General features: G+C 45.0%; 2 protein-coding genes across 3 annotated transcripts in view; one reads left to right on the top strand and one right to left on the bottom strand.

Annotated features, from left to right (window-relative positions):
• Positions 1-17,849, bottom strand: part of pax2a (paired box 2a) — a 37,436-nt gene extending 19,587 nt beyond the window's left edge. Inside the window, exons 1-5 of the mRNA XM_061837739.1 lie at positions 17,638-17,849; positions 16,736-16,933; positions 11,647-11,732; positions 9,943-10,062; positions 8,061-8,105 (exon numbers count right to left, since the gene is read on the bottom strand). Coding sequence (XP_061693723.1) covers positions 8,061-8,105; positions 9,943-10,062; positions 11,647-11,732; positions 16,736-16,933; positions 17,638-17,849 — 661 coding nt within the window. The remainder of the gene's footprint in view (positions 1-8,060; positions 8,106-9,942; positions 10,063-11,646; positions 11,733-16,735; positions 16,934-17,637) is intronic.
• Positions 1-18,102, top strand: part of cdhr1a (cadherin-related family member 1a) — a 287,197-nt gene that overhangs the window by 81,158 nt on the left and 187,937 nt on the right. For both annotated transcript variants that reach the window (XM_061836296.1, XM_061836294.1), the window contains 2 exons: positions 5,454-5,563; positions 11,634-11,735. The gene's annotated coding sequence lies outside the window, so the exon portion shown is untranslated. The remainder of the gene's footprint in view (positions 1-5,453; positions 5,564-11,633; positions 11,736-18,102) is intronic.

The following is an 18,102-nucleotide window of genomic DNA, read 5'->3' as shown; positions in this document are numbered from 1 at the left end:
TGCTATGGAATTCAATTGATCAATCATGTTCCACTGATGGTACCATTTCAGGGGCGTTATTGCCATTCTGCTCGGCTGCTTGACCTTTTTTCAACGGCTCAGTCCAGAGGATGAACCTGACTCGCAGCAAGAAATAGATCCACGAGGGGGAATGGAAGCGAGAACGGCAATTGGGTGCGCCGTGTGTATATGTGTAGACGGAATGGAGGGCATGATGGCTGTGTTTTACGGGGAAAAATACAGTGTATTGACTTGTGTTTCGGAGTACACGCGGGAGAAAGTTGTTTCTTACCTACACCCGACATAACATGATGGGTGCAGGTTTAAAAAAAAAAAAAAACAACAACAAAACTTGCGTGTAGGTTACATGATGTGTTGATATGCTGTCGCGTCTTTGTCATACCTATAACTGAGCTGTGAAAATACAGCACATCCTCGAAAACAGTGGTTCCCAAAGCGGGGGGAAAAACGTCTTTCAAGGGGGTCCGCGACACGATGTCTGAGACGGAGTAAGAATAAAAATATTTTTTCTGAAGAAAAGAAACAAACAAAAAACAAATAATCCAGCGGGGAAGTTTTGACCACTACACCTGAAGAATTGTCTGGAAAAGAAGAATCGTGGGTTCAAGATCCTTTTGGCTTCGGTCTTGACACGACGACGATAGAAAGCATGAACTCGTCCAACTCGGTCATTCGGAAGCCATCCCTCAACAATTTGAGAATCAAACGGCACCTTTTACGTACAAGCGTGAGGCGGGGTTTTCAACTCTATTAGATGTGAAGATGAAAAAAAACGAAATCGTCTCATCATGTGAGAATTGCCCTTTCCAGTGTTGAACCGCGTTTTGATCTATTGTGCAAAAATAAAAAGCAAGAGCACGCGAGCCACACAAGTTGAGTATCTGGGAGCTTTTTGAACGGGCCCAGCTTGACTTTGGGAGCCACTGCTCTAAAAAAAAAAACTCTGGTGACTGTAATATATCGCTTATTGTATGCCGTGACAAGCGGTGCTAGCCACCAGCTAGCTCATTAGCAAAATCAACTTCTAGGCTCCTCTCAGATGGCTGACAGCCTCATCTGAATCTTTTTCGCTTGGGAAATTTAAAAAAACAAGAGTGACCTGTTCCGTTAATTCTACCATCCAGGGAAGATCCATTTTCAGGTTGTAGCCATAGCCGTTTAGCTAACTGCACGCACTCTAGTGACGGAAACGCGGCTAGTAAAAATAACTGATGATGGGGCCTCGTTTTAGCTATGGCCAACAAAAATCGGGAACACAGAAATGGTGGAAAAGTGTTTCAACGCTACAGCGCCGCAATTTGGTACAGTAATGCATCGTTCAGTCCGTTTCATCAATTATCTTTAAATGTAGTTTGAAACAAATCTCTAAATGAACTTTCTAGTCTTATAAAATAACACAATTGAGAGAGATTCAGGATAGGAATTTTTTGCCGACTTAAGTCTTTACTTTTCAATCAGATAGCCAAATATTTTTTCGTCATCTCTCACTCAAATTGCTTTCTGTGGTTGAATAGTAAACTAGAAATCAATTGAGAAATCATATCATGCTAATCTGAAAAAAAAATAGAAACAGAATCAATAGCAAGCGTTAGCTAGCGCATGCTCGCTTTACCTAGCAGACACGTTGATTACCGAACCAAACATGTCGTTGGTTTGTTTGGATGACAATTCTGCTATTACAGTATTCCTATGATATGTATACTTTGTTTTGTTGTTTCCATTTTTAGGTAACATTTGATTCAGCTTTTATCAGTTTCACCTCTCACGCATATCAAAAGACATGACAAGTTTGTAGTCTGACCCCCCCCCCCAAAAAAAATAATAAATAAATATTAAAAAAAGGCAAACTGTGCCTTCCAATGGAATTAATATTAAATCATGCATTTTCAGAATTAGCCATTAGGGGTTAACGTCTGTCATATATCACGTAGGATAGCCGCAATAAATCAGATTCATCCTTTTGACAGTCAGCGCGTCAAGCGGAGTGTGAAGCCCAACCGTCTGTGTGTGTTTCATTTTCTCTGTGGTTTTTGCAATCCCTGCGGGTGTCTCAGCAGGTATCCTCGCTATCACTCCCACCTCAGCAGCTGACTATGTTCCTCCGTCTCAACACCGGCGTGCGAGCAGATAAGCCGAGATAAAAACAAGACTTGTCAAAACAGCCACTTTCACACGGCGTCCCTAAAGCAACGCGCGTTAATAACCCCCTTTGATCACCTCTGCGGAGCAGATGGAAGCTTTCCGTGTTTCAGACTCCCACCTGCGAACGCGAGCTTGTGCTGCAGATGCTGTAAACCGGCAAAAAAAAAAAAAAAAAAAAAAAACAATTAGCCGGGCGCACTTTTAAATTTGCGCCCCGGCATCGATCCGAGGCTAACTCGAGGTGGGGCCCCTCCGAGCGGACTACGACGCTATCAAATGCCGCTTCTGTTTTGCTTTGTCCCCCCCCACCCCCACCCCGAGGGGGATGTAAACGTGCTGCGGCGGCACGGCGGCGCTCTTACGTCCTTCTTTCATCTCCGCAATTCACTGGCTGATAAGATAACCGAGGGGAGATTGTCCGAAAGGCAAATGAATTCCTACACACCGCCCGGGCGTAAATCGTCGGCTTTCCCCGACATCACAGGCCCCTTTCCTCGTCCGGCCTCTCCCGCTGATAGCTGGCATCGCCGCAAATTGTGGAGCATTTTTTTTTTCCACCCCCCCCCTTTCCTTTCTTTCTTTTTTTTTTTTAAATGCATTTAGAGAAGAAATAGGAGGGGAGCACAAACAAAGTGGTATACCCAGAGGGTGAACACTGCTTCCCTGTAAGCTAGCTATATTTATGAAACCTCTGATGCGGAAATGAGAGCGGTGGGTATGGTGGGGGGAGGGCGAGACGGTGCAGAAAGAAAGAGAGAGAGAGAGAGAGAGGCTGGAACATTGCCTCGACTGTTAAGATCCTGTTATGTTACATCGTGTTTAAGAGCTTTATTAATTCGATTTAGCACCATCAGCCAGTTTACAGACTGTCAGCAGGCGTCAAAATGCTGCTTGATGCTTACACTCACGTCAGGCATTCAGGCACACGCGCGCGCTTTCCCATTTAATTTCAACTCTGGATTTGAATCTAAATAGAAGTAATACATGCAATGTCACGAGAAAAAAAAAAAAATGATATCAGGCTGTTAATTCGATGATTGCTTTGATTCCCAAAGCTGAATTTGTACCCTGACCCTGGAAAGTGAATTCAAAGGTTTGTTCCCAAGTAAATTTATATACCTTTTAAGAAAATGGCGGAAAATATGAGATATGTACAAAGAGCAAGAACCGTGTAGTACTCAATTGTGGTTGTATTGCATTAAACCAGGGGTCACCAACGCGGTGCCCGCGGGCGAATGGTAGCCTGCGAGGACCATATAAGGCGCCTGCCAGGTATTATTTGTGCTTTGAATTCTGAATCTGACTTGCTTAAGTGAATTAAAATTTTAAAATACCTGCAATGTCATTTACGACAATAAATCAAAACAAAAATGATTTGTGTACGTGTAATGAACCGAGTCTGAAATTTGCCGCAAACGGGTCACGTAGCCCTTCATACGATCGGTGCTCACGAAGTAGCCCTCAGCCTCAAAAAGGTCGCTAAGGCCTGCATTAAACCGTCTCTTGCCATTTCACTTTTCCCGATTTTATTTTGGACAATGATGAAACTGGTGCAGTTAGCTAGCTAGCTAGCTAGCTAGGCTTAAACCCCCCAAAAAACGCACCTTTGCTTCCCTGGACGCCACAATTTACAGAACAGCTCTATGTTTATTTTAAAATTCCGTATCGAGGATGTGATGCCACGACAGCCCGTCGTCCACCGCCCGATAGGAATCCTGTTAGCTCGCGAGCTAGCTGGTGGCTAGCACCTCTCGTCGTCTCGACGGGATTCATTCTACGCCCCAGAGACTTAACCGGATATATTTTTGCAGCTCAAACTCATCTCCTCTACCTGCTTTCTGTTCACCTTTCATACCACCACTCTCACTGTCCATCGCAGCAGTTTTATCATCCTCTTCGTTCCCGAAGTTCGCACATCTTTTCAATTTTCTCCCCGTAAACGACTGCAGCACTCTTATCAGTAATAATTAAACTTCATCCCACAATCATTTAAAGAGCGACGCTGTACATGATCGCTGCACATTATTTTAGTCTTGCTGGTATAAAACAAAAAAAAAAAGTTTTATAGCTAAATACATGTTGGGTTGCAGGGATGTTTAGGTATAAGGAAGATGCTACAAAAAGTATCTATCGACCGTGTTCGAGACCAGAGTCAATCGTTTGACTTGAAACGATTTATGAACCTTCTTTAAAATACCAGCTCTTTTGTTTTTTTTTTTTAATCATTCAACATTTGGCCGGGTTGTTCTTGTCTATGCTGTGTCAGATTCAGAAGACCCTTATTTTCACCTCAAAGGGACTTTGACTCAGATTTTTTTGAATGTTCCGTGCAGACCTTTGTCGTGCGCGGCTGTCCTTCTTTTATACGACTTCTCATTTGCTCAGATCTCCTGAACCAGCCTGCCGTTTAGCATTTTAGACTTTTTTTTTTTGTGGAAACATAATTATTCCCCTTGCTGTTTTTTTTTTCTTTTTCCCCTTCCCCTCCTCAAGCTGAGTAATGCGTCGCTCCATTAATTCTCAGCGTCGCTGGCCATAATTGACTTTTCCCTGACATGATTCCTTCTCCGAGCAGCGAATTGCTTTTCCCCGCATATGAAGATGTATATATTTAGCCCGTGTTTGTATCGTTAAAGGATGGCATCGTTTACAGCTGCGTCGGGGCGAGCCGCGCTGCCGGATCCGAACGGTTAACGCGCACGCGCGAGACCCGGAAATAAGACGACACTGATGGGGGGGGGGGGGGGGGCTTTTGTGTCCTCCTCCGATGTTGTGGTGGCTTCTTGTCTAGATGTTCCGCTCTGCGGACCCTCTCATACCTGGACTCCCCCCCCCCCACACACACCGTCTTCCCGTCACCTCCCCCCCAGCCGTCCTCCCATCATGGCGCTCGCGACGCTATTTATTTCTCTTTGGCCGTGGGTGCATTTATTTTCCGAAGCGGCTCCCGCTATCGACTCATTGTCATGGACGGGCTTGGCTAGCCAAGCAAGCGGAGGCTCGGGTTAAAAGCCGCGCGCTAACTGATTTAAACTCGGCCAACGGGTCGCGTGTGTTAAAAGCTACACACGCCGTACAATCGTCCGACACGGCCGAATATCGCATGCGAGCAAATCAAAACACGGACCCTGTAATCAGTTGGGCTCGGCTCCCGCACGCGTCTCGTTCTTTTTATGTCACGACTTAACAACCGCGCCGGGCCGTATTTTCATTTTCTCATCAGCTTCCTGTGCACCGGCGCTACAATCACAAGTTATGACCTTTGTTCTTTCCCTGATTTATCACCGTAGCCTGCCGACTTGCCCGTCCTCCCGGGAACGCCGCCGGACTCCATTCAGGATGTGCTGAGCCGAAGCCGAGGTCACATCAACCCGCCCTGGCCCAAGAACTGGAGGCCAAGGTAAATCTACATGAAACTTGTCTCCCGTTTTTAATTAGCGAGGAACTGGAACCGCTACGAGACGCAGTCGCACGGCGGTGGTCTCCTTCCTCGTTTTGTAAAACTCCAGGTACCGCTGTACTTCCCATGATGCATTGGGGCAATACAAAAAAAAAAGTGGTGTTTTTTCCCCCCCCCCCTCCATTCTGGGGGGTACACATCACAGTCGAGTTGGGCATGAAGTGCTTTGTTCGTCTATTAAAATTTGTAAAATACATTCATCTTGAAACAATGTAATCTTATGATTTATTTGTTCAGTATTTATTAGGGAAGCCCCCCCCCCCCACCCCAGCTGACAGCACATTGTTATTATGCGGCAGCAATGATATCATCAATGGCGCACCTGTGTCATACTCCATAGTTATTTTTCATTTTGCTGATAAGCGAACTATATACAAATTGCCATATTGTCATTAGAGACTTGGGAATCAGTAAATCATTCCTAGGGATTTTTTTTTTAACACAAAATTTCAAGGTCCCCTTTAATAACAATACATTACACAAGTTTAACCTAATGAAATATTTGAAAAGTTCAAACTGAAAATTAAAAGCAAGTGTTAAAAAGTCCAAAGTTAAAGACAACTAAACTGTATTTATTCTTGGGTGTAGCACCCCGGCTAGGAATAGATAATTTTGATCTATTTAAAGAAAAATTCCGGTGGTTAGGAGTAGCAGTGCATCCAATAAGTCATGTAATTTGTACTTTATTTTGATAATTGATGTTAAATCCTCTCTCATTTAATCGTGTTTTGAGGAGGTTTTTGTCGACAATTCCGAATTTTCAGGTGCGCCGCCATTTTCGCGAGTCACATGACCCACGTGCGCGGAGGCGACGTGTGTTAAGTGCCGATCCAAACGCTCGATTGCATGCGACGCCATTATGCTCGGCATCTGACGAAGAAATGGCAGTATCGGTTGATCGCTCCTCGAGTCCCGGAGCTCAGAGGTCGCTCGTCAGACTCCGCGTCATTCCGCCTAAATAACCATCCAAATATTCAACAATATTTACGGCCACAGGTTCAAATCTGTATGGTAATATTCCTCCGCCTTCCCGATCAACCGATTTCTTCATCGGATGAGGATAAATCAGAGAAATCAGCGTTGGGCATAACGGCGTCCCACGTAATCGAGCGTTCGGAACGGCACGGTACACGTCACGTCCGCCCACGTAGGTCATGTGACTCGCGAAAATGGCTGCGCACCTGAAAATTCGTAATTGTCGATAAATAAAATCTCCTCAAAACACGATTAAATGAGAAAAGATTTAACATCACATTATCAAGATAGAGTAGATATCACATGACGTATTGGATACTTTGTTACTCCAAACCGCGGGAATTTTCCTTTAATATAGTCGAGTATATAAAAGTTCCGATGCGGTGGTCCTTTTCGATGACGTGCGACAACGGCACCGCGTTTGTCACCGAATCCTCCCGGCGTCCACTGGCAAGGCAGGTTTAAAGGAACGAGCGCGAGTGCGACGGGCTAATTTCCCCGACTTTGTTTTTCATGCATTTGGCAGGGAGGGCGCAACATTCCATTTCCTGTAATGAGATACACAAATAAATCTGGCTATGGATAGATTTGGACAGCGGCGGCGGCGCTGGCGGCGGGGACGAAAGGACACCTTCTTCCCGGCGTCGTCGTAATTGCCACCGATGCTCGCAGACATGCAAAGCAATCTCTCCGCAAGATAGGGTTGAGACTCTCTCGTTTTTTTCCCCCCTCCCCTTAAGGCTCTTTCTTTTGTCTTTTCGATAGCTTGCACATCCACGATAGAGTGAGGGAGGGTGTTAATTTGTGAATTAATAGCTTCTTCTCTGCAGAATTGCAAATTCCTTTAAATGCCAGCACGTTCGCGTTGGGGTCGGGGCTCGTGCAAAGCGTCACACTTATTTCCCACGTCGGGATGCTGGCACGAATCCCAAAATGCATCGGATTCCCTCTTTGAACCTGCTCCCTCGCAACACGCAAAAGCACTTGAGGTTCACCTCGGGTGCGCGTTGCGCAACATTGTCGCATTACGGTTAACTCTTTCCCTCCTTTTTTTTTTTTTTTAATTATTAACCCTTTGTGACCACGTAACGTTCGTCTTGACACCATCATGTGCAGTTCAATGTTAAATTGTGTATGCGTCAAAGTGTGATGACTCAGCAAAAAGGTGTAAGTCACACGTGCGCCGTTATAGCTAATAATTTGTGGGCAATTTCAACCGTTAACATGATACGCCAGTGGTGGAAATTCACAGCTGGTTGATTACCGCCTGCGAAGTACGCCGACCGGCATTCCATTACGACATGTGCGAAAATACCCATTTGCATTAATTTTAGCTTGTTAATTTATCCCTCAAAGGGCCAAAAAAAAAAAAAAAAAAAAAAAAATAGCAAGAACATAAAGAGCGGTGATCTGTTTGAAAAGCAAGAAAAAAAAAAGAGGTTTATAGGTTGATTTCACTCACAATGTCCGATTTTCCGTCCGTCCAAGTGGTTGCCAGTCCAGAGAACTAAAGAAACAGAAAGATAAAAGAAGGAAGCGACCTTTAATGTAATAAAATGTTGTTTTTGAAATTGTTGACATACGCGCACACACACACACGTACATTCGTGCACGCACGCTGCGGCGCGACCGTCGTTCTGTCGCTACACCTGTTCGGCGCCCCACTGGGGACATGTTAATTCACAGGCATTAAAAAAGCCAATTGTTTGCACCCCCCCTCCCCCCCCCCCCAATAATCTATTAGCCCTCCGGCCGTGTGTGTCCACAATGAGAAATTCTGGCTCGGACTGGCTGGCTTTCCGTTTTAATCTTTCAACATATCTGCGCACGTTTCCGCTGCCAAGCTGGGCAAGTTGCAGTTGTGTGCAAAAGTTGGAGACCGTTAGCAATGTAGCTCTTCAAAAAATACTTGGGCCAAAATAAAAACACACCAGGTTTGGTTCTAGTTCTAAAATCCGTTCCAGAAAACGATTTCAGAAATGATTTGTTCAAAAACCGGATCGATGTTTCCCATTACAATGAATGGAAAAAGCAATAATGCGTTCCAAGCCTTAAAAAATTTGGCTTTTTAAAGCATTTCCTTTCTTTTCTTTTATCTTTTCCAGAAGGCCGGTTGAAAACCGAAACGTTTGAAAACCAAACCGCGTTTTCCCATTAGAATGAATGGAAAATGAAATAATGCATTACAACCCTAAAAAAAATATCGTTTTTTTTTTTTTTTTTTAGCTTTTCCTGATTATAAACTGCATAGTAGAAATAGATGTATAGTTTAAATACTTTATATAATAAAATAATTTAAGAAATATATTTATTTTTTGCTTGGAATTTATGCTTTAGTAGTAGAATAGGCTACGCTGGGAGCGCATTGTCGTATCTGTAGCGACTCGGCCCCCAGCCTTGTAAACTTTTGTTTTTAACAAAAAGTGCAAAATAACTTTAAACAAGCAACTTGCCCTTTTTTGAGCCACACATTTGTGTGCAAAGGCTGCGTTATACAGAATAACAGTTGTAACAGAATAATTTCTGTTTTTTTTTTTTGGGGGGGGGGCGTTCGAATTGACGATAACAAAACGTGCGCATTATTTCCTCGTTTTTTTGGCGGCGTGGGAGTTCACAACAAAGCGCGTATTGGGTCAGCTGGTCTGGCCACGTGCAGTATATTATTCACGGGTTTTGTTGCAGGCGTTCGAGCACCGAATTTCGTTCGATAACAGAAGCAAAAAAAATCTCGACATTTTCGTTCGAAAACGGTGACGTTTGAGAACCGAGGCTTGACTGCATATTATTTTTAGCCAGTGCAACAGTATGCAGAGTTTGAACAACATTTACATTGTGCTTAACTATAGGAAAATATGAAGTCCAGAAATAATGAAATTGGACCCAAAACAAATATTTGAAAACAAAAGAAACAAAGATGAAATGCCGATGGTTTGCACTTTCAAGTTAAATACAACTGAACCGCACGTGACCACTGAACTGTTGTGGATTTAAACTTGAAGCCAGTGTTACATGATGCACAAATTGAACAACAAATTAACGACTATCTCAAGTGGTACTCGTACCACAGTTTGACAATCACCGGCGGGGGTTGAATTGCTGAATCCTCGCAGCATGACAGTTGAGCCTGGTCTGCAACGCTCGTGGCTGCTAAAACACGAGGGCATCAAAAAAAAAAAGCTTGATTGACTCGTCAGGCCTGGCTGATACGCAAGCTAACAAGTCACCGGAGACGCCCCACGGAAACACGCCCATCCTCATAAACGCCATCTTCTTCCTCACGTGCGGCGGCTTTAGGCGAGAGAGGGAATTTGAAAAAAAAGAGGTTTGCGTCCTCCTTCCCTCACCTTCGTCTCGTTTCCTCTTCTCGCCATTGGAGCGAGGGATTCCCAGGATGCCGTTGATGGAGTAGGATCCTACGGGGTCGTTGGAGGCGCTGGTCACAGGCGGGGAGGCTGTGCTGGGGACTGACGGGGGAAACTGCAGTCAGGCCGCGTCGGGGAATCAATCCCCGTTCAGTTCACCGAACCGTGCCCTCAAAAGCGCTTTCGGTTTTTCTGCCGCGACGCAACACGACTGTTACTGTGTATCGTTTTTTTGTTTTGTTTTTGTTTTTGGTTTTTGTTTTTTGTTTCCGTTTTGTTTGTACGTCCGCTCGGCGTCATTGAAAACTGAACGCTTGCGATGGGATTTCAATTCCGGTTTGAGATGAACGCCCGGTTTGCGTTGAGGACTTTGGGGCGTGTAGTGCGTAACGCTGTCGGCCAAGGCGGGTCACCGAGAACTACCTCAGGAGAACTTCGGCCGGTTTGATTTGCACTTCTGGGGAAAAAACGAATTTGGTCAATTCGCCTTTAACGACACTGTAATAACAGTAATAATTTGTTATATTGATTTCTCACATTAATTATCAATCATAGTTAAACACGGTAGGTAACAGATAATCAATATGCAACACTTTTACTGTTTCAGTTTTGCAAAATACACACATCCCATTATGTTATCATAATTCATTTACAGTATTTGTTCAACATTTATTACAAAAGCTGACGTAATCATGCAATTGTCAATTTATGACATTATTTAACGCCACCTCGACGGTGTTCCAAAACTATTTTTCACATGACTGATGTATGATCTATAGTGTAGTCACCCTTATTTAAAAAATATTAATAATTGACCAAGTTCATACATCCCCTACCCCAGGGGTGTCATATTTTTGTCACAATATAGTTAAAATTTCTCTCTGAGGCCGTACGACTGCAAAACCATCCATCCGTTTTCTTAGCCGCTTATCCTCACGAGGGTCGCGGGGAGTGCCGGAGCCTATCCCAGCTAACTTTGGGCAGGGAGGCGGGGTACACCCCGAACTGGTCGCCAGGGAATCGCAGGGCACATCGAGACAAACAGCCGCACTCACAATCACACCTTGGGGCAATTTAGAGTGTCCAATTAATGTCGCGTGTTTTTTTGGGATGTGGGAGGAAACCGGAGTGCCCGGAGAAAACCCCCGCAGGCACGGGGAGAACATGCAAACTCCACACAGGTGGGGCCGGGATTGCACCCGGGACCTCAGAATTGTGAGGCCAACGCTTTACCAGCTGAGCCCACCGTGCCGCCCTGCAAAACCATATCAGTGTATTAAAAGTATTTTGGTGACCAAGCATTTTTTTCATTATTATTATTTTTTTTACATATGAATATTAGATATTTTGCGAGAGATTTTAGCCAGAACTATGGAAACTCACACTCATGAGTTCGCTTTCGCGGACCATGTACATTGATATGGCGGTCCAGATGTGGCCCCCAGGCCACGAGTTTGACACCGGTGGCGTGTCACCCAATTTAGTATGCAGGGATTTTTTTGGAGACTTTTTTTTAAGTTAACCATATAGTGTGATATTAGTGGTTATTGTAGTGAAATATGTAGTCCACTATAGAAAAATCCCAAAATTGTGATTGGGGACGAGCTACAAGGAGCAAGTGAATGATTCGCAATGTCGAGATTATAATATTTTTTCTTTCTCATTCCGTTTAGTCACAACTCTCACCTATGGTGTGTCCCGGCGTGGAGAGCGGCGTGACGGATCCGTCGGGGGACGGGTGGAACTGCTGCTGGACTTTGGTGCGGATAATCCTGGTAAAGTGAACAACACACACAAGATCAGTCATCGGCGCCTCCCGAGCGTGGAGGTTTTCGCCGGGACGCTTTAAACGCAGCTCATCATGTCCACTTAGGCCTCGTGCATGCGAAAGCGCGCCGCGGTCCGAGGGGCCGGGGGTCCGGGGCCCCGCGCTCGTATCCTCGCCATCCGAGCCCCAAATAGGTAATCTCACGACTAGAAAGCCAATCTGAGGCTTTTTTTTTTTTTTTTTGTGCGAAGCTGAACGGGTGCCGCCCCCTTTCTGGGAGTGTATTTTCAATCCAGCGGGATTCTGGGCTTCAAAATATGATAAAGTTTGCCCCCCCCCCCCCTCAAATACACGGCGGCGCGATGTGATGTGGCGGGAAAGTCTTCATTGCACTTTGCTCTGAATGATCTTGCAAACAAAGCATGAAATCACATCAATTCACCTCAATGATCGGCTTCACTGACTCTACCTGGCCAAGTCTAATCATCTCGCTCCCCCGCCGCCTCTTTTACTCCCCCCCCCCCCCACCTCAACAGCCGTTTCCCTCCCATCTGCTCGCCAGACCAGGGGTGACCAAACTGTGGCCCCGGGAACGTTTACGGTGTGACGATCTGAGTGCTACCGGTGCTGAAAAGTCTTCCTGCGCGTACATTTTGTAAACTCCTGGCCAGTCTGAAACATCCCCTTCCATGCTTCAACATGTGCCGTTCGACGACTTGTCGCCGAGCGTTCACGTGCGCTACGGACGTCTCGGAAAGACGAACACAGCGAATGTACTGTACGTATATGCGTATATCTTTTTTTTTTAATCAACTTTTCGTTTTAAGGTTAGGTCATAACGTATGTTAGCTCCGTCTATGTAGAAGAAGGGGAATTGTGAGACCGGGGGATTTCCCAGTCAGCGTCTGCTACGTACCCAGAGTTGCCCTGTTAGCAACGCATGCGCATTCATCACAAGGGGACTTCTCAGCACGGGGGAGCGCTCAGACCGTCACAACGGCTAAGTGTCGGTTAAAATTGTGCAGGTGATGCAGGCATTGAAATAAATTAATCTCTAAAATGTGTTCGAGTAGGAAGTTTCTGCTCTGTATCAAGGTCATCTTGGGACAGATTGCCTTTATTTTGGTTCTCAATCTAGAGATGGATCACGGCTCGACCGCTGTTGGATCCTAAAAATCCAGAGAAATCTGTGTATGTTTCATTTTTTGTTTTTAAATAAGGTATGATTCCGTCAGACAGGAGGCCATTACGGAAGTCGATTAGTGCCATCAGGATTTGAATTTGAAATGTAAAATTTTCAATCGTTGTTTTTCGGTGTCACTTTTCAATGTTAACAATTCAACCGGCTCCCATTCGCTGTCTAAAATTCACCGTCTGTCTGTGCCACCAGGGCAGGGTTACTTCAGGTCAGAACCGAACGCCCCCAGCCAATCGCAGTTACGCTTTCTCAGTATGTGACGTCACGTGACTGCGATTGGCTGGCTGTTCTGCCTGGTGGCGCGGACGGTGAATTTCAGACAGCGAATTGTAGCAACTATTGAAAATGTGATCACTTTCCATTTCAAATTCAAATCCCGTTTTCTGTGGCATTTCCAATTGAAATCCTATTTCACTTCACATTTCCGATTCAAATCCTGGTGGCACTAATCTACTTCCGTCGGCACCTTTGCGGTTTTTGTAAGCGTGTCAGTCCCTCCCCAGTCGACATTAGAGCAGCGTTGCAGAATTGCCGCCTAGAAAGATCTTTTCAGAGTCCCTGAGTGGCTCAGCACCAGTTTTGAGGACCTTATGCTGTCTAGGACCATTCCGAACAGCGTCCTGCAGGGGTCCTGCGACGACAACCACTGCTTAAAAACACCAAACTTTTACGGCAAACGTTTGCACGAAGCCACGGAAACTCGAAATTAGAATCAACACAAGCTTGATTCGGTTCTCCGTTCATCACCATCTTATGCCCGAAGCCTTGAAATAACCTCGGGGTTCTGTTTTCATCAGTGGTAGCAGGCCCATCTGTTGTATTGTATGCTGTACATGTGCATAATACTACGATGAGGCCGTGAAACACGTATTCAGTTTTCACAGTCATGAGGGAAACTGCGGCAACAATGCAGCCTGCAACAAAAATGACTTTGACACCCATCCTGGATAGCAAACGCCCAACTGCTTTTTTTACCAATCCGTATGGATTTACTTTTGTGCATCTAATAAATCAAAAGCCTGGAATGTCTTCGTGACCTTTTGCATCCAAAGCAAAAGTGTTGAACGTGCCGGTCGCCCCGCGCCGCTCCGCCGTATCTCAATTCAAAGCGTTCCCGCCCGTTTATTTTCCTCGTCCTCTGAAGCCGTTCTGACAATCGGTCGGCCTTTCCATATTTTGAGGATTTCTGTCATTCTTTCAGGCGGACCTGACGCCGGGATTTGCGCGAGCTCTTTTGTCAACGCCCGATCGCATTACAACCGCCGGCGTGGCCGCGATCAATATTTTGACCGACGCGCCGACGTGAGATCATCGGACGACCGTCGGTCGGCTTTGGGAATCCCGCACCGACGTCCGGCAGGTGTGACGGGAGGGGATTGCGGGGTGGGGGGGTGCCGGCCTGTGACTGTTCTTAGGGGGGGCCGGCAGTGAGGGGTTAACTTCCTGGAGGGGGCGGTTGGGGGGGGGGGGGGGGGACGGGACGGGACGCTCCTTTCATGTGTCTCATGTGTCCTCCGTGCGCCACAAAAGGCCCCGCAGCCTCCTCCCAGAAACCACACATCAATATTTGATTTGAATTTCTAACATCTCACCCACAACAGTTATCTGACCGCACAGCGTTGGGGTGGGACGGGGGCGTGTGGGGGGGGGGGATCATAAATTCAAGGGCTTTGTTTTTGTGCTCCACGTTGTCGCTATCGCAGAAGCAATTTTGGGAGGGGCGAATGGACGACTTTTGGGGTTTGGCGCGAGCGTGGAAAGAGGGCAAAATCCCCGGAAGAAATATGAAAATGGGGGTCAATCGGGCCGAGAGTCGCTCGTTTCGAGGGCGGCGTGCAACCTCGCCCCCGTCGTCATCTTTCATAATTCACGGCGGGAAAATGTCCTCTTTAGTCAGGAGAGCAGAGGTCAAGCCCTCTTTTCCCGCAGAGACCACCGACCCGCACGCAGCCGCAAAACAAAAACATTTGAAAGTTGCATGTTGGGAAAACTCCCTCCCTTTTTTTTTTGGGGGGGGGGGTTCTTCTAGCAGGAGCAGCTTATTATGAGATTGTTCGCAAGTTAAACAAACATACCGTTTGGAGCCAAAGTCAATTATTAACACACTTAAGCAGGCGTGTTTAAAAGTCGACCATTTTTAGTAGCAACAGGTCACATGCGCATAAAAAAAAAACAAGAATAAGCCACAACTGTGCAGAAGATATCATAAATGTGTTTTTCGATCGCCGCATCATGTTTATATATGTATCGTTTTTCACGAATTCGCTTTGGCCCCCGGTACAAAGCTTCCAAATTTCCACTTCATCCCCAAACGTCCCCAAATGTCTTTTTTTTTGTGTGTTTGTGTGTGTGTGTGGAGACCTCCGACTCCCCCCCCCCCCAAACCCCCCCAGTCAGCGGGACTCGCTCCGAGTGTCTCGGTGGCCTCATTAAAATGTAATGCCGAGGAGCAGCTCTCCGGAACGTCGGCTCCTAACCAAAGTTCAGCACTCCTGCAAGGGCGCCGCCATCGATGGGAGGATTGGAAAATATTTGATGTACTTAAACGATCGCTGAATATCTATTTTTGAGTAACAATTATAAGGTGAAAAATAATGACGAGCCATTTTGGGGAAAAAAAGAAAGGCAACAAAAAAATTGTAATTATTGTTCTATTTATGTTATTGCCATGGATATTTTTTAAATTATATTAGCAAGAATAAGAAGACTGAAAAGAATTGGAATACTCTTGAAAGATATTTTTAATCTTAGGGAAGTTTTCCTGGCTAAATAAAGGTTAGAAAAATAGATAATTGGGACCTAGTTATGGAATGATGAGAAACAATTTTAGACGATGTAAAATAATAAATTTAAAAAAATCTGATTTTTTTTTCTCTCCCAAGGAAATCAGATCAATTTAGAAATATACTACTATGGCCAATAATCAAAATAATAATTAATGGCAGGAAAAGAGACGTTTAAGATAACACGAGTGAATGTAGATGAATACAATTGTTGTAATTTGATGTATAATTTGATACATTCAAATATTTTGAAATAATAATAATAAGAGTTGATAATACAATGCAGGTCCAGAGATAGAAAGTAAGTTCCCTAAAATAAACGCATTACATTTAAAAGATATATTGTAATCAAAATAATAACCCATTAATAGGAATAGAAAGCATAAAAATACAATATGTATTTTTTTTATTATTGTATGTATACTTTATAGATAATATTTTAAAGTAATTACAATCAATTTATGTTTGAATCTCCAGAAAATGCACAGTTTACAAAATATTGTAATTATGAAGAATTAATAATACAACCACCACTTCATGGTCGGGATATAAACTTTTAGACGACATGGAATGTATAATTCATTCATCAATTCATTTTCCATTCGGCTTATCCTCATTATTTTTTATGATTATGATTGCGATGTAATTGTCGGCCACCAGAGAGACTCGGTGTCAACTTTGACGCATTTTGTTGGGGCGTTTCGCTGCTTACAGTCTATCGATCGATTTTTTTTTTTCTTTTTATCGAGACAGATGTGATTTTTCCCCCCCCTCTCTCTCTCTCTCTCTCTCTCTCTCTCTCTCTCTCTCTCTCTCTTCACACTGCACGCAGGCTTCGTCCCTGGGGTACTTGGGGGGGGGGGGGGGGGCGTATTGAATTGCACCTGCAACAGACCACCCTTGTGCCGGGCTGCAGAAAACGGGTCTGCCTGCCTCCGTCGAAACTTATGATGATGCGCGGTCGTCGTCATCATTTTATTATTATATATATATTTTTTTTTAATTATATATTTTTGAAAGTCCTACCTGTTGATGGACGAAACGCTGGGCACGGTGTCGTTGTCGCACACGCCCTCGGCCAGCAACCGGTCCCGGATCTCCCAGGCGAACATGGTCGGGTTCTGGCGCTTGTACTCGGCGATCTTGTCGACCACTTTTGGGGTGGCCACCTTGGGTTTGGAACCCCCGATCACCCCCGGTTTGATACTGCCCGTTTCGTAGTACCTGCACACAAGACACGTTTAATATCGTCAACGATGGACAAATAACGCCGTCATTATTTCGCTTGCGTGGATTCAAAATACAACAGCAAAAAAATAATAATACACATTTAATTGCACTTTTAATCAGCTTCATGGCGCAAAGTGGAGTGAGAGTGGATTTAACAAGTGTGCATGCATGACATGCCACCATGACTTATTATTTATTATTATTCCTAAAAAAAAAACCCAAAACATAATTAAATAAAAAAAGCAATGTTTCTGACAAACATTCAGTGTGTGCATTGAAATACCTCTGAAATGCCTTCTGATAGCTAGGAAAAAATATATTTCAAAATATTACCTCTGCAGTGTGTTTAGAATTAGACATAAAAGCAGGCATTTGGGTTTGTCGGGATTGATTATTTTTGTAGCCTCAACGGCTCCCATTTGGCAGAGCTTTGCGTGATATGGGGGTGGGGTGGGGGGGGGGGGTATAGTAGTGTGTAAGCAAAATAAAATAATAATAAATGAATTCAAAACTGACTACTAATAAAAGCTAGCTTCTGTATACGTATCACAATATGGCTGAGGTTGGAATGGAGCTGCAAAGACGCGCATAACTCCAAGATTGATGTTTGGACACGAGCTCCTTTTCTTTTTTTTTTTGTTTTGTTTTTATTTTTATATCGTATGATTTGATCGCAATTTCTTTCTTGACGTTATTACCTGCCGAGGATTTTGCTGACGCAGCCGTGACTGACCCGTAGCTGTCTGGAGATGTCGCAGGGCCGGACCCCTTGGTGGGCCAGCTCCACGATCCGCTGGCGCACCACGTCCGGGAGGGGTCTTCCGTTGACGAACACCCCGCCGAGCTGGTTCACGCCGCCGTGCCCTGCGTGGGATACAACAGCGGCAGCGGGGAGGGGGAAGCGTAACATTACATACCTGCAGAGCACCCCCGCGCGGGCCGCAGTCTGCCCTCGCCGCGATCGTTATCATTATTATTATTATTATTATTATTATTATTCATATTGTCGTTGAGTGGGGTGTGGGGGTGGGCGGTAAACGCACGTCTCTGCGTAAACTTCAGCATCGCATCGCCAGCGTCCAATTTTCCAAGATCAAATCCTCAGCGCAACACATGTCGCGCGTATTACGTTTCGACCTGTTTAATTTTCCCCGCACAATTAC

This window comes from Syngnathoides biaculeatus, chromosome 12 (genome assembly GCF_019802595.1).
Source record: "Syngnathoides biaculeatus isolate LvHL_M chromosome 12, ASM1980259v1, whole genome shotgun sequence".
In the NCBI taxonomy this organism is placed as follows: domain Eukaryota; kingdom Metazoa; phylum Chordata; class Actinopteri; order Syngnathiformes; family Syngnathidae; genus Syngnathoides; species Syngnathoides biaculeatus.
The sequence above is the reverse complement of the archived record's forward strand: the minus strand, read 5'-3'. Positions and strand labels throughout refer to the sequence as shown.